This window comes from Macaca mulatta, chromosome 20 (assembly GCF_049350105.2).
Source record: "Macaca mulatta isolate MMU2019108-1 chromosome 20, T2T-MMU8v2.0, whole genome shotgun sequence".
Classification (NCBI taxonomy): Eukaryota; Metazoa; Chordata; class Mammalia; order Primates; family Cercopithecidae; genus Macaca; species Macaca mulatta.
In genome coordinates, this window is record NC_133425.1 from 76070509 (window position 1) to 76094483 (window position 23975).

The window sequence follows — 23975 nt, forward strand, 5'->3', positions numbered from 1 at the left end:
TCTGTAAAATGGGTAGAACAACCACCTCTCAGGACTGCCATGAGGATCACACTAGGTACTCCGGAAACTCCAAGGCCTCATCTCAGGGAAGTACTTATACTCTAAAACTTTCAACCTTACGGCTTTTCATTTCACAAACTTTCCATTTACAAAGTCTTATGAATGCCAACTCCAGATGCAGAGCATAAGCACTTCAAGTTTCCTCAATCCCACCACCTGGCAGGCACAACACCATCTGCATTTTCATCCCCACCATCTTAGGGCTTATTAGTCTAGAGCAGGAGTTCTGAAACTGGGCTCACTGGACCAACAGCAGCGTCTAGGAACTTCTGCTGGAGGTGCAGATTCTCAGGCTTCACGCTACACCTACTAAATCAGAATGCTGAAGGTAGACTGAACAGTCTGTGTTTCAACATGCCCTCCCGGGGACTCTGATGCTGGATCCAAGTTTGGGAGCCCCTAGATTCTCAAAAGCCATAGGGCACTTCCCATGCTTGCACTTATTTCCCAAGTGCTTTTAAAACACGGTTCTCTATTATGCTCAATAAAGGGAAAAATGATAATCATATTGAAAAAGTGAGTAGGAAGAGATAAACAAACGTTCTAGAAGTGAAAGCTGAGATCATTTTAAAAGATCAATGGAGAGAAAATGGCAAATGTTGCGTGTGTTGTGTGGGATGACTCGTTCAATGGTAGAGATAATTCTGCAAACACTGAATCATGCAATGTGTGAGATGCAACGTCTGTGCAGCAGACAACAGTCATCAAGACGCAAGGAAAAGGATCTCAAACATCCTTTCAGAAATGTGGACATGGGGCCACAAGCCTGGCATCAACAGTGATGCTCATCACCTTCCTGGTAATTTGGAGAACGCTGCAAGTCTTTATGCTATTCTAGGGCTCAAAGAGAAACGATGGCTCCTAGTTAGGGATGTTTCACAGGTTAAAGGCCCATGTGAATCCATAAAACACCGATGCTTTGGCCTGTTTAGACAAGAGTGCTAAGCAGTTCACCACGCCAGAACCACAGCAAGGGTTAGCAAACCCACCAGCTTTTCCATACTGATGAAACCAGTGCAGCTTTAGAAAAAAAGAGAGAGAGAGAGAGATGTCTAGTAGAAAGTGTAAGCAAGGCAGAGAAACTGCCAGGTTTTAAAACTTTGAAGGACCAGATCACATTCCTTCTCACAAGCTTCACATCCAGGGAGGAAAGATGGATCCACCAACAAACGGATCTATGAACCATCTCTTACAACCAAACACATCTGCTGGAGCTCCCGTATATACCTGTGACTGCTACAATTCAGCATGAACGTGCAAAATCCACCCCCAACCCCCCTGAGATCCTGATTCACTCAACTGGGATAGAGCCCATTTTAACAAGCTCCCCAAGGGATACTGAGGCAGATGGGCCCCGGATCACAAAGCCAGTACTCATTACCGAAGACTCAGAATCAAGAGCAGTGTAGAATGGCTGCACACGCCCCACAAACACTGCTGGGGAAAAAACGCAGTCTGAAACCAAAACACCACCCGCCAGAGCCCCAATTTAGCATTTGTTCCACAGCAGATCAGGGAAGTCAGCAGTAAATGAGTAACATGTTACATAAGTTGCTGTTCTGTATGCAGAACCTTAACTCACCAAAGAGAAGTTAAAACCATATAAAAAGCACCAGCCCACCCCCAAAACAAATGCTGTGCAACTGTAGCCAGGATCCCCCAACCCCTTCTGCTGGGCTAAGATGAGCCCTCCTTTGTGCTGCAACCCCCCAGGGCTCACCCTTGGGCCCCTGGAGACTGGATCCTTCAGTCCAGATCAGGGAAGGTAAGGTTAGGAAAGAGGGTAGAAGGAGGACATTCAGGGCCACGTGGGCATGAACACCGGCTTCAGCAAAGCTTCCCTCTGGCTGAAAACACACATGGAAACACGTTTTGCTGGACTACACCTCTGCCTGTTGCTGAAAAGTTCTGGAACCACAGCATCCCCTCTCTCTTGAGTCTTGTCCAAGAACCTCAAACCACTCTCTTCAACATTCTCCTTCTCTCTCAGACAAGGATTCTCAGTCTTTTTGTCTTCCCAGTTCCCCCAAACCTGGCTAACAAGTTAGTTCTGATTAGAATGTGAAAGGCTGATGGCTGGGACAATTATCACACCAGTGACCACAGAAGATGTCATTGCGGGTATGGTGAAGCCACGCACATGTATGTAACATGTGTTACTCCTTGCATGGAGCCAGCCTCAGGCACCTTCTCAGCATGAGGCCAGAGGCCAGCATTCCAACTTCCTGGCAAGTTTCAGAGGGAAAAGTCCATACCTATCTCTTTATTACTCTACTTCAAGCACCCAGCATGGTGAATAACTCTTAGGAAGTGATCAAAAAATCAGTATTGAATTGAATTAAATTGACACCTGATGTGAAACTTCAAGGCCCCACCCCCCACACATTTGGCCACAAAGGTCGTCTCAAAATGCAGTACAGTCACCCAGGAAGCTTGTTACAAGTCCATCTCCTGGGCTCCACCCCAGACTAAGGAAATCAGACTCCATGGGATCTGCATCTCTCACCAGTTGCCAGGTAATCTAATACATGCAGAATCTGAGAGCCAGTGCCTTAACTTTACAGCAGGATCTCACGGGCACCAATGCTATGGGATGTGATTAAGCAAGAGTCCTTTTGAAACAGACAAAACAGAACAAAATAGAGGCCGGCATAGTTCAAGTAGGAGTAGAGAACATACAAGGTCAGGCAAACATGAGGAAGATAAGAGATCAGAGACAAGAAAGGTCTAGAATAGCATTTTGGAGCTAATAGGACTATCAATGGATCTCAACAGGTTGGCTCTCCTGTTTCCCCTGCTTGTGGGGTACCATGCCTTATCACCAGATCATGGACCAGGGGATATCAGCAAAGCCGAAGGGTGAAGAGCACAGAGCTGGCAGATCTGCCTCACTGCAGAAGGTTGCACAGCACAAGAGGCACACCCTCATGTAGACCTCTGCGAGTCTGGCTTCTCTCCTCCACACTGCACTGTCAGCTACAGTCAGCAAATCTTCCTCCCTCATGCTTTACTCTTGGGTTGCCCCATATGAGCAGGGCAGGGGGCTGCTAACAGCTGGAATGCAGGGAACCCTGCCAGAGCCTTGCCCCTGCACCCAAGGGGCCACAAAAGCTCCCCTCGCCACCCTTCCTGAGACAGGGAACTCCGCCACCGCCGGCAGCCGTCACAGCAACATCAAACACGGGTGTTTATGCCAAGCCCCATTTACACGAGCCCACTTCTTCTCGAGAGATGAATTTCTAAAACAAACAGCTTTTACATATGTTCACAGGCACAGTCACGTCAGCATCAGGGATCCCCAGACGGAAACATGAGTCAGTCTGGGGCAAAGATGCTAAGTAAATCCTGTTTGGGTGAAATTCCTCTCTCTGGAGAAACAGGCGCCTCAACGCGGATTGCTCAGATTTCTCAGCAAGAGTCCCTAAAGACAGCAAACTCTCGCAGGGGAGCCCGTTCTGCACATTCTGGACTCTAAATCTACCATCGTCACACTGAGGTGTGTTGGCCTCATCACCCCAACCTTCTGTGAGCCCTTCTAACCATTCCCCCTGCACCCCAGCATCCCTGTCCCCACATGCACCCTGGTTTCATTGGGGAATCTGATGGCCCTGCCCTGTTGGGCAATGGTTGCCCACACTCCTGTAAGATTTCTGGACATTCCAAGGCTTGGGTCTCTGGCAGCCAAAGAGACAAATGCCACCAGGTAGACACACAGGTGTCTGAGAAGTAAGGGACTGCACATCACTGATAACTGGCACAAGCAGCTAACCTGAAAGACTGATGCCATGAAGGACTTAGGTAAGGACCAAAGTGACTACACAGGAAATCTCAGGTTTGGGAGCATGAACTACATGGGTCATTACCTCCTGTTTCCTTAATTTTGCCTATAGAGACTTTGGAAAAAAGAGGAATTCCATAACCTAACACAACATACGCAGGCTATGTTAGAGTAAGAGGGTACAAACCGAAAGAATTAGTGCAGGATGAGGTCAAGACAGCATTTAGGACCCACTATAGTCTGAAGGTTATGTTCCCCCAAATTTCATATGAAGAAACCTAACACAAAACGCAATCACAACATTAAGAGGTGGGGCCTATAGGAGGTAATTAACTCATAAGAGCTCCGTTCTTGTGAACGGGATTAGTGCCCTTATAAAAGAGGCTGAAGGGTGCTGCCTTGCCCCTTCTATCATGTGAGGACACAGAAGGTACCAGGTAAGAGGAACAGGCCCTCGCCTAATGCAGCATCTGCTGGTGCCTTCATCATGGACTTCTAGCCTCCAGAATTGTGAGAAACTGGATATCTAATTTTCATAAATTACCCACTCTAAGGTGTTTTGTGACAGCAGCCGGAACAGACTAAGACAGGACCTAACATAGGCCAATCATCCAACCTAGAGACAGCAAAAGGGCAAGAGGTTCCAGCATAGGCGCTGGCGTGGTGAACTCCAAGTCCACACTGCATGTGAGAAGACGGCGTGGACCCCAACCCAGACCCCACCTCTCTGGGCTACACTGCTGGGGGCATGATGAGGCTGCAAGCAAGGGCTCTGCACCGTGACCTGGGAGGCACTGGCCCGCTGAGGACACACGTCTTGGGTCCTGGGGGTGAGGACCTGAGCTGCCCTCAGAGAAGTGGATCTAGAGGGGTCACCATGGCCTTGGGTGTCTTGAAGTACAGTCTGGAACTCTGGACCCATTCCAGACCTTGGCTGGAACATCAGAGGCTTAGCCTCTCCACAAGCATGAGGGTCTGTAACCAACACGGGCCTATGACCGAGTCTACAAAGCTCTAGGTGAGACAGATGAAGGGGGAATCACTGGTGAGCTAAGAGGTGGGGATGGAGGTGGGGGGGTCTTATGTATGTCCCTAAGCTGCAGGCAGAGCTCCCCTTTCGCCATGGCCAGAGCCAAACCCAAGAGAAAGAAAAGCTACAAACCGAGCCCGTTCTCCACCAGCGTGGCATGGTTAACGTCGCAATCGCCCACATCTTGCTCTCCAACGTGATCATTCAAATCCAAGCCAGGCTGATGGGACCCGTTTCCAAAGTGCCTCTCATCCTTCTCAGAGCCGGCGTCCCCGTTTTCCATCCCGTTCTGAGCCTTTTTCAGGGGCATTATTTGCAAACCACTGGGGGTAGTCCTGTAAGACACCGTCTTGGCAGCCCTGTCGCCTCCTGCAGGGGGCTTGCCTGAATACCCCTTTTTTGGCTTGGCCAGAGGAGGGTTAATTCGCTTCCGTTTATGGGAGGTCCCCTTGCTCTTTCCAGGATCCGAAGGTCTGTGGGAGAGTTTCTCAACAGATGGGCCTCGACCGTCACGCAGGAGCTTGGAGGTGCTGGACTGCTTCCCTGACTTGATCCTCTTGTCCTTGGACACGTGCAGCCCATTGAATTCATCAATAAACTCCTCACAGTGCAAGAGGTGGTGCTCTGGCTCCCACGTGTCCTCTGTGCTCCCGTAGCCTTTCCATCGGATAAGATACTCCCATTTTCCTTTCTTGTTCTTCCTCTTGTCTACAATCCTTTCAACCTGCGATACAAGACGAGAGGGTCAGAAAACAGAGAGAGGGGGAGGAATGAAGTCAGTTCCAGGCATCAAGAACAGCATAAAGCCTTTGGGATAGAGGCATCTACCCTAGCCAGGGGGTGAGCCACAAGCTGTTCAATGCCAGAAGCCAACACTGGCAGGAGGGTTCAAGAAGGCTGGTTTATTTTATGACATCACTGTATGGAACCCAAGGCACATGCAGTCATTTCCCATGACCACTCTAGATGCCACGCCCAGCTGGTGGTAGCCACATGTCCATCCAGGCTTACTTTTATTTGAAATTGCATTGCAAGTTTTCACAAAAGATCTTTATTCTTTTCATTGCACCAAAGTAGACACAGGCTATTAAAGACCAATTTGGTGTGAGTTCTTCATCCTAATTTATAAGAAGTAATATTTATTGAGCAATTATATGGGAGGTACTATGCCAATTTATCCTCACTTATAGTAATACCGATGATCAGTAACATTCATTGGGTGCTTATGAGGCAGACACTACACTAAATGCTGGGCATAGACTCTCCCATCTCATTTTCTCCTGGACAACAACTCAATGAGGTATTTTTCTATCCTCAATTTACAGAGAATGAGGGCTCAGGGAGACCAAGTAACTTAACCAAGTTCCAGAATAATAAGGGCAGAACTGGGGTTTGAACCACTCTCACTTCTTACTAGGCCACACTAACTCTCTTAACTGCAAAAATCTTCCATAGTGACCAAAAAGGACTTGAGTTGAAAACGTCCAGTTCTCCCCACACAGTTCCCCCAGCTGCAACACAGAGGCGCAGCTAGGAGGCAAAGAGATAGGTAACATTTGTTGAGTACCTACTATGCACCTCATGTGTCCCCATGGCTGTACACCACTATCATTTTTCCATTTGATAGATGAAGATATTGTGTGTAAGGCAACTCGCCTACCATGCACAGCTCAGAGGCGATACTGGTGGGATTTGAACCTTCATGTGTCAGGCTCCAAAGCCATAAGCTACTGTCTACATGTCTTCAAAGGCAAGAAAACCTCCCCTGTCTTTATGTAATCCCATGGAAAAATACACTTGGAAAATGCCAGTCCTGATGCTAATAACTGTTGGATTTAACTGAAGGTTATGTGAGGGTTCATTTAGTATTCTTTCAACTTTGCTGTAGATTTGAAACTTTTTCAATTAAAAGAAGGTGGAAAATTCCCAATGTTATACACCCCAAACGCTAAATTTCAATGAAAAAAGTAGGCAGTTATATTCAAAAGTTTATTCTACTTCAATGTCAATATAATATGCTTTTCTAGAATGGAATTTTGACCCAATAAAATTAAGTCAAGTGAGGAATAAGCCTCTGAAACTTACAAAAAGAAAAATAAAACAGGTGAGCAAAGATGAGTACAGTCATAGTTGATAATTGTTGAAGATGGGTAATGAATACACGGGGTAATTTATATGGCTGTTTATGTTTACGTGTTTGAATTTTAGTATGTTTAGAATTTTAATCCTAAAAAGAAAAAAACTTTGAAAAGTGGGATCGTCTCATCAATGGCTTTTGTACAACAGAGACTATGCAAAATAATTAAACCACTTTCTTTGCTTTGCACTTAATAAATATGCAAATAACTAGACCATACTGCCTCTTTATAATACTGCCTCTTCATAGACAATTTAAATTGCTTCCTTAATTGATTTATCTCCATCCAAATCTGCTATCAACATTTGTTTCCTTATTAAATGCCTGTGAACATGTCTTTTAGATTTATTAGATAATTTTTAGATATAATACACAAACTCTGTAACATTTTTTAAAAAGTAAAATCATGCCTAACTAATCCAATATCCAACCTTCGGGTTAAGGAATGGGGTTACTGAGTATTCCTTTATAATAATGCTTCAGAATGCCAAGGATTTCTGGAAGAGTCTGCAGCTTTGCTCATTTTGTGACCACTGTAGGAAGAAACTCTCTACAGGTTTACTGAGGGAGGAAAGAGAGTAAGCAACCCGGCACGGCCTGAAACAGCAGCATTTGTGAGGACACCAACCTAGGAACAGCAGCAGAACCCAGATATTTCCTGGGAGCTAAGGGATGTGGTGTATCCTCATGGAGGCCTCAAGCTCTAGAAAATATATGCTCACTTCCCGGGATGGAGAAATTTCTTCCCCAGGATGAAGTGGAGGACCATGTTAGACAAATAGTCAATACAATGGATGAGTGCGTGGGTGGACAGATGGATGGGTGGGTGGATGGATTGATAAATGGATAAATGGATAGATGGAAGGTGGGATGTATGGGTGACTAGATGTATAAATAAATGAATGGATGGATGGATGGATGGATGGATGGATGGATGGATGGATGTGGGATGGATGAAAAGGTGGGGATAGAGGTGGGTTCATAAATGGATGGGTAGATGAATAGATGACACTTATCAATATGGCATTAGTAAAATATTTAAGAACAGGGCTTTGTAACAAAACAATCTGTTTTAAATCCCCTGCTGTGCCTCTTATCATGTGTTCTTGAGCAAGTTACTAAACTTCTTTGGGCCTCAGATGACTCATAGAGCAAGGCAGAAGTAACAGTGCCTATCTCTTGGGGTTGTTGTGGGAAATACACAACTATGTATGTTTGCATTCCACAGTAATCTTGCATAGCTTCCTGTGACCACAAACCTTGGTGGTGTCTAAAGACAGAATGTTCCTCCACCTTTCACAATATGACCCCTTAAAACAGTCAACTCCTCCCTGGGAAGAAGAGTGAGTAGACCTACTTAGATAAGTGCTTCCATGTATGGAAGGTGGCTATGCATAGTTGGGCTGCATGAAAAGCTGAAGGTTAGCAAGGGGGCAGGGTCTAGATGGCTATTTGGGGCCATACTGGAGGCGGAGCTTAGTTTGTTCCCTCCAAATCACTGGAGGTTTCAATCACAGAGTCACAGGTAGCTTTATGGCAGACATCGAGGCTAGTTCTTCTACCTCTGGTCCCATCCACAAAGCTACTGGGTGGCTTGTCAACAATTTCTACTTAACCCAATAGCAATGATGAGCAGTATTAACAGGACCATCTCTAATAGCCTGGTATGTGGAGGAAGACATTTGGCTCTGTCGCTTTCTATCCATATGACCTTGGGCATGTCACCCAACCTCTCTGGCCTTGGTATCTCCATCTGTAAAATATATAATAATAAAGAAAAAATGAAAGAATTAAGATACAAGATCACTACAAGATGAACGATGACTCTGATACATATGAACTTCAGTTGACAAAGCTGCTTTTATATATATTGTTTCACCCCCAATTTAAAAAAGCAAACAAACACAAGGTTTTTGCAGGTTCAGAAAACACTGCTTTTCCTGAAACACTGGAATAACCATGAAAAACTCAGGGGAAAGCTGGCTCCCAAATAGCCCAGCATACTTTGATCTCCGGCATCTCTTGGGACCTAATCTTCTATACATCTCTGTGTAGGCTTCTGACTCTTTTCCTCTTCTCAGGAGAACCTCAAACAGAACCTGAATTCTAATTTGTTTTGTTGATAAGAAAAGCCCAAGTCGTTTAGGACTTGACCTTGCATATGATTGCAACATTCTCTCTCTGGGAAATTCTTTCTTCTTAAGCTCCCCCAAAACCTCCTCCACTGTCTCATAACTCCTCACATCAAAAAAAACAAAACAAAACAAAACAAAACAAAAAAACAACCAGAGAGCTCACCCCCCTGGTCCTGGCAGCTCTGTCTCCTGATGCTCTACCCCCACTCTACCTGGGCAGGCCACTTGCTTCACCTGAAGCTCAGTCCTTCCAAATGGAAACAATAATTAATTCTCTTCCCTTTATTTGCACATATGAATGAATGAATGAATGAATGAATGAATGAACAAATTAATGAATGCATGATATTAGAAAATCCTGTATTTTCTCAAAAATAAGCAACTTCTTTTCTCAAATAAGCAACTTCTTTTCTCACCAACTTCTTTTCTCAAAAATAAGCAATCTGAGATGCTGAACTATTCCTCAGAGCTCAATCAAATAATTCATTAACATTTACTCTCCGTGATCCCTGCTAATGTGAGACTCTGCTCTATTGCAGGTGGGGCGCAGGGAAATGCTGATGCAATTATTACCGGTGCCAGGATGCCACCTGGATGGCTGTCTCAGTAGGATTAATAATGATGACAATCATCTTGACTGGTATATGCAAGTTCCAGGAACTGTGTAAATCACTTTCAGGTGTTAGATTTCATCTTATGCCCAGCCTTCCAGCTGGATATCATTCTCCTCATTTGACAGGGAGGAAACTGAGGCTCAGAGAAGGCAGGTAAGTTTCCCTTGATCATACAGTCTGTAGCTGGTTAACCAAGATTTGAACCCAAGTTCATCTGACTCCAACAGCCTCAGTTCCTAGTCACATCTTGCCAGTAAGAAGCTATTACAACAGGGCAGGGCCAAGCAAAGCATCAACCGTTGGAACAGCAACAAGAGGAATGGATACTGAGGAAGGAAACGGCTTCACAGAAGTAATGCATGCAGTAACTCTTCAAGGATCACTGATACGCGAGGCACCAGTGTGCAACAAGAAACCTCACAGACCGCCATCATGGCTCACAGGCTAGTGGAAAACACAGAAGGAGCATAACATAATACGTTGTAACAAATTACAAAAAGTACTCTGGGCCGGGCTCGGTGACTCACACATGTAATCCCAGCACTTCGGGAGACTGAGGTGGGTGGATCACCTGAGGTCAGGAGTTTGAGACCAGCCTGGCCAACATGGTGAAACCCCATCTCTACTAATAATACAAAAATTAGCGAGGCATGGTGGCATATGCCTGTAATCCCAGATACTCCAGTGGCTGAGACAGGAGAATCACTTGAACCCAGGAGGCAGAGGTTACAGTGAGCTGAGATGGCACCACTGCACTCCAGCCTAGGAAACAGAGCGAGACTCTGTCTCAAAAAAAAAAAAAAAAGGACTCGTATGACTTGTACTCTGATGGCAAAGAGGAAGGTGCTGTGAGAAACAATGGCAGCGGGAATGGAGCTATTTCAAACAGAACAGTCACGAAGGCTCCTCCAAGAAAGGACAATTTAAACTGAGGGCAAACTCAGCCTGTAGAGATGAGAAGGACTGGAGCAGTGAGGGGCCTTCCGAGCAAGGGAGAACACCCCCTCCTCCTCAGCCTTTCCACTAGCAGGCTGATAACATACCACCACCACCACCTAACACTGATTCAGCACGACTAAGGGCCAGCCACTGCTGTACTTGATCCCTATACATTAACTCTCCAAAATAACCCAGCAAGGTAGGTAATTTTATTTTCTTATTTTTTATATAGAGGACAAAACAGGCACCCAGAAGTTACGGACTTTGGTAAGCACAGGAGAGCTAAGACTTCGTCCAATACATCTTGGCTCCAAATCCCATGCTCTTGGCGACCCCATTACATATACCTCTCAGTGTGCAGTGGGCCCAACCTGACCAAGGCTGGCAGCATATCTGCAGCTTCAGGCTCTTCCCCTCAACTCCTGCCAATTTCCTTGAAGTCCTGAAGCATCTTTCCATTACTTCTGATTAGCCTCCTGCACTGGCCTCTCCTAGAGCCCCTACCATGCCAGCCACAGGGCCTCTTCTCCCTCTGCTTCAATTCTTCATTGGTCCACATGGAAACAGACTCATCACCAGCCATATTCCCCACCCCACATTCCCACCAAACCAGCACAACATATACAATTGCAATCGCTCTGGAACCCAGGATTACAATCAAAGATTTTGCAGACTGCTGAAGGGATATCTTTCCAACCGATGGCACTGGATTGAGAAATTTTGGGTTTACTAGTACATGTCTTGGTCTCTGGGAGCAAAAAGCAAGGCCAAGAAAAAAGAACAGAGAAAGAAGACATCCATGCCTACAGCCCCTGTCCATCCATACACCAGAGCAGCCATCCCCAGCCAGAAACAGCTCATTCCCTAACTCTGTACCTCAAACCCCACATCCCTGAGGACCTTTCTTTCTGCAACCTTTCAACATGCTGGGACAACTCCCATGGGGGCGCAAAGGCACAGGCACCCCATGGTTACAACTTGGGGTATGAAGTCCTCGGGAAGGATAAAGAGGGCAAGTTCTGAGAACAACTTGGCATGTGCTGTTTAAAGTCCAGAAGACTTAGATTGCTTCAGATAATCGAGCCACAAATGAAGGCGGTAAAAACAGGATTTTCCCCTCCAGCACAGCAAAACTACACAAGGGAAATGGCTGTCAGACCAAGAAGTTTGGCTCAGAGCCATGTAAACCAAACTAGATTTTGGGCAAGGGTCTGACTGGGGGACTCTGTGGCATCCATGTGGTGAGAGAGACCAACAGGAATTTTCACGTCCACTCTGCTGGAAAACACTACACTTAGAGAGACCTCACACAAAAAATAGCAGCATCATCACACAACATGGTCATAAAAATTTTTAAAACGTAAGAACATGATCATAACTAAAACGTTCTCAGTACAGTCACACCAGTGAAGGGTACTGCTGTATATTTCTGAATAGTATTTGTGGTGTGTCTTCCAATACTACAGAAAATATGACCTTTGTTTTTAAAAGAGAGAGAAGAAGAGATACATGATGAAATGAAACCAACAGGTTGAGAAGGAAGCTGAAATGAAAAAACAATTCATTTACATACGAAAGGATGTAAAGGAATCAAAGAGAAAATGCAAGCAAGGGAATAAAATTCCCACTGGAACCAGGAAAGGACAGAACCAACATGCAGGAAACCATACCAGCAATGTAGACAACATACTCGAAAAGCTGTCCAAGAGAGCAGGAGCAGGAGAAAAGGACATGGAGATTTTAAAGAAAGCACCAAGGAAAATGAGAATAGATACCTAGGAGAGTTAATAGAGATCCACCCAATCTAAGTCCAACAAAGAGAAAAAAAATCAAAACAAGACAGAAATACTAATCAAGGCATAATAGAAGAAATCTATGTCCTAAGACTGCAGATCAAACGAAGATTTCAGTGATGGGGGAAGGGGAGTTTGAGAATAAATCACCTTTATTTCTACCCTCACAAAGCTTCTTCATTTCAAAAAACTTATTATCTGCCTCATCCCCCAGCCCTCCCCCATCCAAAAATCAGGCCAACTTCAGAATGTTAAGTTCCAGAACACCTGTTGAAGCAATAAATATTCTGAACTCAAGAATTATATAGCCCAAATGGTACTTCAGATGAGAAAGAGGGAGGAAGATATCTCATGCCTTAGGGGACAAAATACGAATCGTCCATTTAAAACATGACTCAAACAGGTACTTCAGAGAACAATTTTAAACCTAAACTTTTAACGTAAAACTGGAGAAGGTGTAGTAAGAATACATTCTAGGATTAATGTTATACAATGATACCAAATAAATATCTGAAGTTGAGGCTTAAGTAATCATTGTAATTACGACAAATTGAAAGCAAATATTAAATGATTTTCAAAGGATTACGTGCATATATAATGTTAAAATAGAAAGCAAAACTATAACAATGTGATTTTTTAAATGCCAAGTTAAGATAATGAGTGTAGGAAATGATCAAACATGAAGAAGAGTGAAAACTTAACTGAATGATGTTTGCCTTTATCACTAGAGTAACATGTTTGTGTATATTGACAAAACAATTACTTTCAAGACAGAACACACGCCCATAAAATGACACGATCAATGATCACAGCACTTTTACTCATAATAGACAAAACCCGGAGAAATGTAAGTATTTTAACAGAATAAACAGACCATAGCATATCTGTGCAGAGAAGTACTACTCAATAATAAAAAGGAATGATACACACAGCAGTTTGGAAGAAACTCACAGGCATTATGCTGAATGAAGGGGCCAGACTCAGAAGACTACGTACCAGGCAAACTCATCTACGGTGATCGAAGCCAGATCAGAGGCTGCTGCATGTGTGGGTGGATGGCGGGGTGAGGGTGAGAGTGATTGCAAAAACCATAAGGAAACTTTCTGGGGAAATGGAAATGTTCTATAATTGGATTTGGGTGGTGATGTATACATCTGTCAAAAGTCACTTTTACACTGAAAATGTGTGTTATTATATATAAGTTTTGCCTCAATAAAGGTGTTTGAAAGACACACACAAAACACATAGAAATAAAAAGAGGAAATATACATTTCAAATCAAATGAGAAGATGGAAATAAGGTCTACACTGCAAAAGAAAGTTTTAAAAATCAAATTGTATTAAAGCATAAAAGCCAAAAAGCATTAAATAAGACAGCAGAAATGAGGCCAAATATATTATTTACCAAAAAAAAGTCCTGCATATGAATACTTACAGCGGCTTAATTCATCATTTCCAAAAACTAGAAACAACTATATTCTTCAACAAGGAAACAGATAAACAAACTGAAATTCAACCATATAATAGAATACCACTCAGAAATTAAAAGGAACAAACTATTACTTGGCACAGCAACATAAATGAATCTTACATTCAGGTGCCAAGGACCAGAAGAGGAGGGGATGATTACAAATCGGCTACACAAGCGAATCTTTAGGTGATGAAACTGTTGTGTGGTCCTGTGGGGGTGGATTCAGGACTGTACATTTGTCAAAAACCACAGAGCTGTAGAACACAAACAAAGTGACCTTTTTTGTATGCACTTTTTTTTTTTTTTTAAATCAACCAAGGTGTCAGGGACTCCTAGGATGGAATGCATTCAGTCACAAATGAATCTCACTGTATTACAGATGCATGATACACCCTAAATACAAGAGATAGGGAAAAGAAGCTGACCCATGTAACTCTAGAAAACTGTGTTTTAACTGGACAAAATAAAGACAAAGTATACAAATACTGTACTCTAGTTCAGCAGTCCCCAACCTTTTTGGCACCAAGGACCAGTTTCATGGAAGACAATTTTTCCATGACGGGCGGAATGGTTTTAGGATGAAACTGTTCCACCGCACATCATCAGGCATTAGTTAGATTCTCATAAGAAAGGCAACCTAGATCCCTCGCATGTGCAGTTCACAATAGGGTTCGCACTCCTATGAGAATCTAATGCCGCCGCTGACCTGACAGAAGGCAGAGCTCAGGTGGTCATGCTCCCTTACCCACCACTCACCTCCTACTGCGTGGCCCGGTTGCTAACAGGCCACAGTCTGGTACCAGTCCATAACCAGGGGGTTGGGATACCCTGCTCTAGTTGATAAAATTGTTTTTCACATAGGTACAAAGAATTAAAAAATGACTTTACATATGCACTAGGTTTGAGCAAATATGTAAATAATTGATAAGAAATGAAAGCTAGTTTTCTCACTGGCTGATAAAAAAAGCCATAAATAAGCTAAAGGAGAAGATTAGAATAAACCCTGGAATACTGAATTGGAGCCAGAGATATCAGTATAAACTCATGTTTACTTTAATACATTTACACATATAAACATAAAAATATAATATATGTATACATGGGTTACAGCACACACATATTTCCCACATCTTTCCTCTGAGAGGGCCAAGAAGCAGTCACACCCCAGTATCAATGAGCACATCTGCAATATAGGTCATGGTTTCTTAATATCACTCTCCAATGAAAAAAAAACTAGGGCTCCCTAGGAAAATGCCTAATTCTAGGGCTGGGACAGAAAACATGTAAGATGACCCTAGAAGATCTTAAGAGTGCCAATAGGTAAGAAAGTGCTCCAAATAAATAAATAAACCCACAATGATGGGGGGTCTATCAAAAGGACCAAATGAAAGAGCTCCCGAGGGCCAAATGAAAGAGCTCCTGATGGCCAAAACTGGAACAATCTGAGTAACAAAACAAAATTAAGCAACATGCTCCTGATAATAAGAGTAACCCAAAGAATATATATCCCAAAGAATTATAACCCGAAGAATAAATATTCAAGAGTCCATCTGATATAAACAGGTGAATTAATCAGCAGTTAGCCAATTATGGCCTGCAGGCCAAATCTGGCCAGATGTTTCTTTTTGGAAGTAAAGTTTTATTTGGACACACTCATGTCCATGCATCTACATAATATCTGTGGCTGCTTTCACAATACAACAGTAGAAGTAAGTTGTTGTCACACAGAGTGTTCAGCTCACAAATATTTACTCTGGCCCAAAAAAAAGTTTGCCAACACTTATCACTATAGAAAACCACAAAACCAAAGGTAAATAATAAAAGAGGAAGAAACAAAGGCTGTATAAAACAACCACAAAGCAAATGACAGGAGCAAGTCCTCACCTATCAATAATAACACTGAATGTAAATGGATTAAATTCCCCAGTTAAAAGATATAGAATGACTGAATGAACTAAAAAAACAATACCCAACCACATGCTGCCTATAAGAAATTCACTTCACCTGTAATGACACACACAGACTGAAAGTGAAAGGATGGAAAAGGACATACTATACAAACAGAAACCAAAAATGAGCAGAAGTGGTTATATTTATAGCAGATAAAATAGACCTTAAGTTTTAAAACTGTAAAAAGCAATAAAGAAGGTCATTATATAATGACAAAGGGATCAATTCAGCAAAAGGAAATTACAATTTTAAATATGTACGTACCCAACACAGGAGCACCCAGATATATAAAGCAAATATTATTAGATCTAAAACGAGGGACAGACCTCAATACAATAATAGTTGAGATCTTCAACACACGAATCTCAACATTGGACAGATCATGTAGGCAGAAAATCAACAAACGTCAGCTTTAACCTGCACTACAGACCAAATGAACCTACCAGACATTTACAGAACGTTTCAATCAACAGCTGCAGAATGCCCATTCTTCTCATTAGCACATGAAGCATTCTCCAGGACAAACCATACATTATGCCACGAAAGAAGTCTCTACAATTTTTTTAAAAAATTGAAATCATATCACTTATCTTTTCTGACCACAATGAAATAAAACTAGAAATCAATAACAAGAAAAACTTTGAAACTGCACAAATAAATTGAAATTAAGCAATGCGTTCCTTAAATACCAATGGGTCAATGAAGAAATTAAGAAGGGAATTTAAAAATTTCTTGAAACAAATGAAAACAGAAACACAACATACCAAAACCTATGGGATACAGAAAAGCAGTACTAAGAGAGAAGTTAATAGCAATAAACATCTACATCAAAAAAGTAGAAAGATTTCAAATGACCTAACGATATATCTCAAGGAACTAGAAAAGCAAAAAGAAACCAAACTCAAAATTAATTAAAAAAAAAAAAGAAATAATAAAGATGAGAGCAGAAATAGACTAAAAAATACAAAAGGTCAATAATATAGTTTTTTAAAAATACAAAATCAACAAACCATTAGCTAGACTAAGTAAAAAACTGAGAAGACACAAATAAAATCAGAAATAAAAAAGAAGACATTATAATTGATATTATAGAAATACAAAAAATTCCATCGAGACTATTACGAACAACTATATGCCAATAAATTGGAAAGCCTAGAAAAAGTAAATACATTCCTGGACACATACAACCTACCAAGATTAAACAGGAAATACAAAATAGAAATAGAAAACCTGAATAGACCAGTTAACAAGCAACAAGATTAAAGAGTAATAAAAAAAGCCTCCCAACAAGAAAAGCCCAGAACAGGATGGCTTTACAGATGAAGTCTACCAAACTTTTAAAGAAGGACTCTAAAACTATTTCTTCTCAAAATCTTCCAAAAATCTGAAGAGGAGGACCCAGGCATGGTGGTATGCACTTAGAGACCCAGCTCCTCTGGAGGCTGAAGTGAGAGAATCACTTGAGGCCAGGAGTTCAAGGCTGCAGGGCCCTGTGATTGCGTCTGTGAAGAGCCACTACACTCCTGCCTGAATAACATAGTGATATTTTGTTTCTAAAAAAATTAATAAGTAAAATAAAATGATAAACTGAAGGGGAGAGAATTATTCCAAACTCATTCTATGAGGCCAGTGTCATATTGACACCAAAAGCAAACAAGGACACAACAAGAAAAATAAAACTACTGGCCAATATCCCTGATGAATGTAGATGCAAAAATCCTCAACAAAGAATACAAGCAAACTAATCCAACAACACATCAAAAAGACAGTACACCATAATCAAATGGGATTTATCCCAGTGATTCACATACAGCTCAACATACATAAGTAAATAAATGTAATATATCACATTAAGAATGAAAGGCAAAAACCATAAAATCATCCCAATGGATACAGAGAAGGCATTTAATAAAATTCAACATCTCCTCATGATAAAAACTCTCAATAAATCAGGTAGAGAAGGAACGTTCCTCAACATTATAAAGGCCATATCTGACAAACCCACAGCCAACATCACACTGAATGAGGAAAAGTTGGAAGCTTTTCCTCTAAGAACTGGAACAAGACAAGGATGCACCCTTTCACCACTCTTACTCAACACAGTATTGGAAGTCCTAGCCAGGGAAATTTCACAAGAGAAAGAAATAAGGGGCATCCAAACTGGAAACGAGGAAGTCAAATTATCCTTGATTGCAGACAACATGATCCTATATATATGTAAATCTAAAGACTCCACCAAAAACCTCTTAGAACTGATGATTCAGTAAAGTTGCAGGATACAAAACCAACGAAAAAGTCACGTTTCTATACAATAATAACAAACTACCTGAAAAAGAAATCCCATTTACAATAGCTACAAAAAAGTAAAATACCTAGGTCTAAATTTAACCAAGGAGATGAAAGATCTCGACAATGAAAACAATAAAACATTGGTCAAAAAAATTAAAGATGAGATAAAAAAATGGAAATACATCCCATGTTCATAGATTGAAAGAATATTGTTAAAATGGCCATACTGGCCAAAATGATCTGCAAAGTCAATGTAATCTCTATCAAAATACCAATAACATTCTGTACGGAAATAGAAAAAAAAAATCCTAAAATTCATATGGAACCACAAAAGATCCCAAATAGTCAAAGTTATCCTGAGCAAAAGAAACAAAGCTAGAGGCATCACACTACCTGATTTCAAAATATACTAAAAATCGATAGTAACCAAAACAGGATAGTACTGGCAAAAAGGACACATGATTTCATGGCTAAGACCTCGAAAGCACAGGCAACAAAAGCAAAAAAGACAGACGGGATTATGTCAAACTAAAAAGCTTCTGCACATACTGCAAAGGAAACAATCAACAGATGAACAAATAACCTGCAGAATAGGACAAAATATTTGCAAACTATGCATCTGACAAGGGATTCATATCCAGAATATACAAGGAACTCAACACAAGAGTAAAAAATCAAATAGCTGAATTTAAAAATGAGCCAATGATCTGAAAAGACATTTCTCAAAAGAAAATACACAAATGGCCAATAAGCATATGTGATATGGTTTGGATCTGTGTCCCTGTCCAAATCTCATGTTGAATTATAATCCACAGTGTTAGAGGTGGGGCCTGGTGGGAGGTGACTGGATCATGGGGGCAGAGTTCTCATGAATAAACTGCCATCCTCCCTTGGTACTGTATAGTGAGTTCTCAAAAGATCTGATTGTTTCAAAATGTGTAGCATCTCTCCTCCTCTCTCTTACTTCTGCTCCTGCCATGTAAGATGTGTCTGCTTCCCCTTCACCTTCTGCCATAATTGTAAGTTTCCTGAGGCCTCCTCCCAAGCAGAAGCCAGTTTGCTTCCTGTACAGCCTGCAGAACCATGAACCAATTAAACCTCTCTATAAGTTATGCAGTCTCGGGTATTTCTTTATAGCAGTGTGAGAACAAACTAATAACAATAAGAAAAAAAGCTCAGCATCACTAATCATCAGGAAAATGCAAATCAAAACCATAATGAGATAACATCTCACCCCAGTTAGAATGGCTGTTATCAAAAAGATAAAAACTAACAAATGCTGGCAGGGATGTGGAGAAAAGAGAACTTCATAAACTGTTGGTGTGTAAATTAGTAAAGACATTGTGGAAAATAGTATGGAGGTTCCTCAAAAAACTAAAAATTGAATATCATATGATTCAATAACCCACTACTGGGTATATATCCAAAGGAACGAAAAACAGTATGTCTAAGATATGCCTGTACTCTCAGGTTCACTGCAGCACTATTCACAATAGCCAAGATATGGAACCAACCTAAGTGTCCATCAACAGATGAATGGATAAAGAAAATATGGTATACATATTTATATACAATGCAATACTATTTAGCCATAAGAAAATGAGATCCTATCATCTGTGGCAATAAGCACCAGCCTGCTGGACATTGTGTTAAGTGAAATAAGCCAGGCATAGAAATATAAATACCACAAGTCCTCACTCATATGTGGAAGCTAAAAAAGTTGATCTCATAGAAGTAGAGAGTAGAATAGTAGTTACTAGAGGCTGTGAAGAATAGCACGAACAGAGGATAGGGAGAGGTTAGTCAACAAATACAAAACCACAGCTAAACAGAAGGATTAAGTTCTAATGTTCTACAGCACTGTAAGCTGAACATAGCTAACAAAATTTTATTGTATATTTTCAAATAGCTAGAAAAGAGGATTTTTACTATTCCCGACACAAAGAAATGATAAATGTTTGAAGGGCTGCATATGCTAATTACCCTGATTTGATCATTACACATTATCTATATGTATTAAAATATCATACTATACCCCACAAATACATATAATTATTATGTGTCAAAAGGTTTTCTTAAAAAAGTTGAACTGTATATGGAAAAGCAAAAGAACTAGAATAACTAAAACCGTTTTTAAAAAGAACAAAGTTGGAGAAGTTACAGTGCCTCTGCAAAATTCCAGATAAATTAGAAAGTTAAACAAAAACCTAAGAACATATCAAATACAAAAAAAAATGCGTTTGAAGACTTACAGTGGAGAAGGTCACTGAAACAAAAATCTAATGGCCATAAAGAGGGACAAATTTCACTAAACTAAAAATAAAATTTTTCATTTCATAAAAGACATCAAAAATAAAATTAAACGACAAACAATAAACTGAGAAAATATTCACATTTGCAGCAAAAGAGTAACATCCATAACATATAAGGAACTTCAAAGTCAATTAAGAAAAAGAAGTAAAAACGGGCAAAGAAGCAGAGTAAGAAACAGAAATTCAAGTAAATAAAAATGGATATCAACATATTAAAAAGAGGATCAAGCTCATCGCTAATCAGGGAAATGAAAATTAAAACAGTGAGAAAGATTGGCAAAAATTTAAAAGGTTGCTAATATCCTATGTTGGCAAGGATGTGGGGATACGAATAGCTACATATGTTCTTAGCACATGTAAATGGATATACCCTTTAGGGAAGGTAATTTAACAGATATCTATGCAAATCAAAATGTACACCCTTCTCTCCTCCTCCCACACACAGTACATAGGGTCACATCATGCTTTCTCTCGACAGTAGTCAGTAAACAGAATAAATGTGTCACCTCTGAACAGAAAGGTTTAATTTCCTATTTTTTCTCTTCCCTGCCACAGCAACAGAGAGGCTACCAGATGCAACGCGGTGCAGCTAAGAAACAGTGAAGCCTTCAGCCGCAGCCTGGGTCTCTGAGGGACTCGTAGGCAGAACATCCCACCGAACACTGTGGGACAGGGAGCATGAGTGAGAAATAAACCCCTGCGGTGTTAAGCCACTGGGAAAAAATCTGCACAAACCCTTGAACCAGCCATTTGACTTTCGAGTATCCATCCTCATATAACCAATTCTAAAGGGAAAAGAGCAATAAACAGGGACCCTGTCAAAGTAGAACAGTGACATCGATCCAGACAGAGCTATATGTCTTAATGTACACTGTGATCCCATGTATGCCCAAATATGCAGATGCAAATATATAAAGGTCTGGAATAATTCTCTGTCAATCTTCTACAGCTATTGCCTAATTATTAACAATGGTTTGCTCTAAGGCAGGGAGTGGAAGCAGGGGAAGAGGCCACAAAGAAAGTCTTTCATTTCCATCCCAATTCTTCTGTAAAGTTTTTTTTCAATGAACATTATTTAAATAGTATCTATACCATTTTTAAATCAATAAAAATATTTTTTGGCCGGCGCGGTGGCTCAAGCCTGTAATCCCAGCACTTTGGGAGGCCGAGACGGGTGGATCACGAGGTCAGGAGATCGAGACCATCCTGGCTAACACGGTGAAACTCCGTCTCTACTAAAAAATACAAAAAACTAGCCGGGTGAGGTGGCGGGTGCCTGTAGTCCCAGCTACTCGGGAGGCTGAGGCAGGAGAATGGCGTAAACCCGGAAGGCGGAGCTTGCAGTGAGCTGAGATCCGGCCACTGCACTCCAGCCTGGGCGACAGAGCGAGACTCTGTCTCAAAAAAATAAATAAATAAATAAATAAATAAATAAAAATAAAACTTTTTAAAAAATTAATTCAATTCCTATATTTAAAAATGACCAACCGGAACATATCATGGGGAAAAATGAGAACATTCCAAAAAACAACCAAAAAAACATTGAACTGCAAATGTTAACTTTCATGAGAAATACTGGAAAACTACAAGAAGATAAACCACAAAATTCTACTGAGATATTTTAAAGGGTTGAAATGAACGGAGCTGTATGCACCATGTTTCTGGATGGGGGAATTCTTCATATATTAAAGCTGTTGGTTTGCAACAAACTGATCGATAAATGTAATGCAGTTGCAATCAAAGTCCCAATGAGTTCATTTTCAGAACTTTACAAAATGGTTCTCAAGTACCTGCGGGAGAATTACACAAAAACAGCCGAGAGATTTTTAAAAAAGAAAAATAATGAGAAGGCACTTCCACAATAACATACTAAAATAGAATATACAGCCGCTATCCTTGTGAGTATAGCATTAGGACAGGAAAAATAAATCAACTGAGCAAGAAAGCAAGCCTGAAAACATCCCTGCATATACTAGGAGATAAAATCTGAAACAAAGTAGCATCAAATATCAGTGCCAAATAGCAGAATTATTGCATCAGTGGGATTGGGACAATTATACAGGAACGTGGAGTGAGAAACAAACCCCCATTTCACAATAGAGGAATCAGAGTTTGGGTTGTTTTTGAAAATTCCAAGAGGTTCCAAGAGTCAGAAGGCCTAAACACACACACACACACACACACACACACACAACTATAAAAACTCACAAGAAAACAAGATAGAGGTAGACAGCCATCTCATTTTTCGTTGAAAGATATCCCATGTTCAAAATAATATTTTGCTCAGAAAAGCAAATGTATCTGCACATATATCCCATTTTTAGAAGAAATAAAAAAGTGCATAAAATAGAAAAAATTAACTGGCACAAACTAAAATTGTAAAAATAATCAAGAAATATATAAAGATCTCAGAAATACCATTAGGAAAAGCAGACAGGGCTGAACACAGGGGCTCACGTCTATAATCCAGCACTCTGGGAAACCAAGGCAGGAGGATTGTTTGAGGCCAGGAGTTTGAGACCAGCCTGGGCAACATAGTGACACCTCATCTCTACAAAAAAATTAAAAATTAGCTGGGTGTGGTGGCTCATGCTTGTACTCCCAGCTATTCGGGAGGCTGAGGCTACAAGATCGCTTGAGCCCAGGAAGGCAAGGCTGCAGTGGGCTATGATCACACCACTGCATTCCAGCCGGGGTGACAGAGTAAGACCTTGTGGACAGGTAAGGCCACAATATTAGGAAGCCAGCCTGGCCTACTGGAGGATGAGTAGACACAAAATGCCACAGCCAACAGCCAGCACTGCACACCAGAAACGTGTGTGAGGCCATCTTGGACTTTCCATCCCAGCCGCATGAGTGAGCCCAGATGAAATCAACAGCGCTCACCCACAGAAGCCTAAGAAATAATCAGTTGTTATTGCTTTAAGCCACTAAGTCCATAACTGATATATCTTGATATAAAAGTTTATTAGAGTATTAGCTCAGTCATGTGGAATATATATACACACACGAACCTAGGAAAAAAGATAAGGAAATGTTAACAAAAATAGGAAACGCCATTAACAGAATTATCTCAACCATGTAGAATATGCATATAGACACCCACCTGGGCAAAAAGAGAGGCGGGGATGTTAACAAGAATGTTATCTCCAGGGAGCAGGATTAGTGTTAACTATCTTCTTTACATTCTTTTGTATTTACAAAGTTTCCTTTTATGAACAGATAAATATATGTGAATAGCATTACATTTTAAATATTGATTTACCTCCCCAACTAGACTGTGGCCTCCTTGATTGCAGAGGCTCTTTCTTTTGACTGTGAACCCCACAGCTTGTCAGAGGTACAGTCAATGCTAGATGAAAGAATGAACACGGAAAGCCTTAGGCTTATTCCCAGATTCAGGATTGGACTAGAACTGCCAACTTCCTCATTGCTCCCTGGACTTCCTCTAAAGTGCACTAGACCAAA

The 23975-nt window shown here is 41.2% G+C and overlaps 1 protein-coding gene across 1 annotated transcript in view; it reads right to left on the bottom strand.

Moving 5' to 3' along the window:
* The window catches only part of CDYL2 (chromodomain Y like 2), a 204710-nt gene that overhangs the window by 78820 nt on the left and 101915 nt on the right, over positions 1 to 23975 (bottom strand). The window contains exon 2 of the mRNA XM_028841318.2: positions 5001 to 5592. Coding sequence (XP_028697151.1) covers positions 5001 to 5592 — 592 coding nt within the window. The remainder of the gene's footprint in view (positions 1 to 5000; positions 5593 to 23975) is intronic.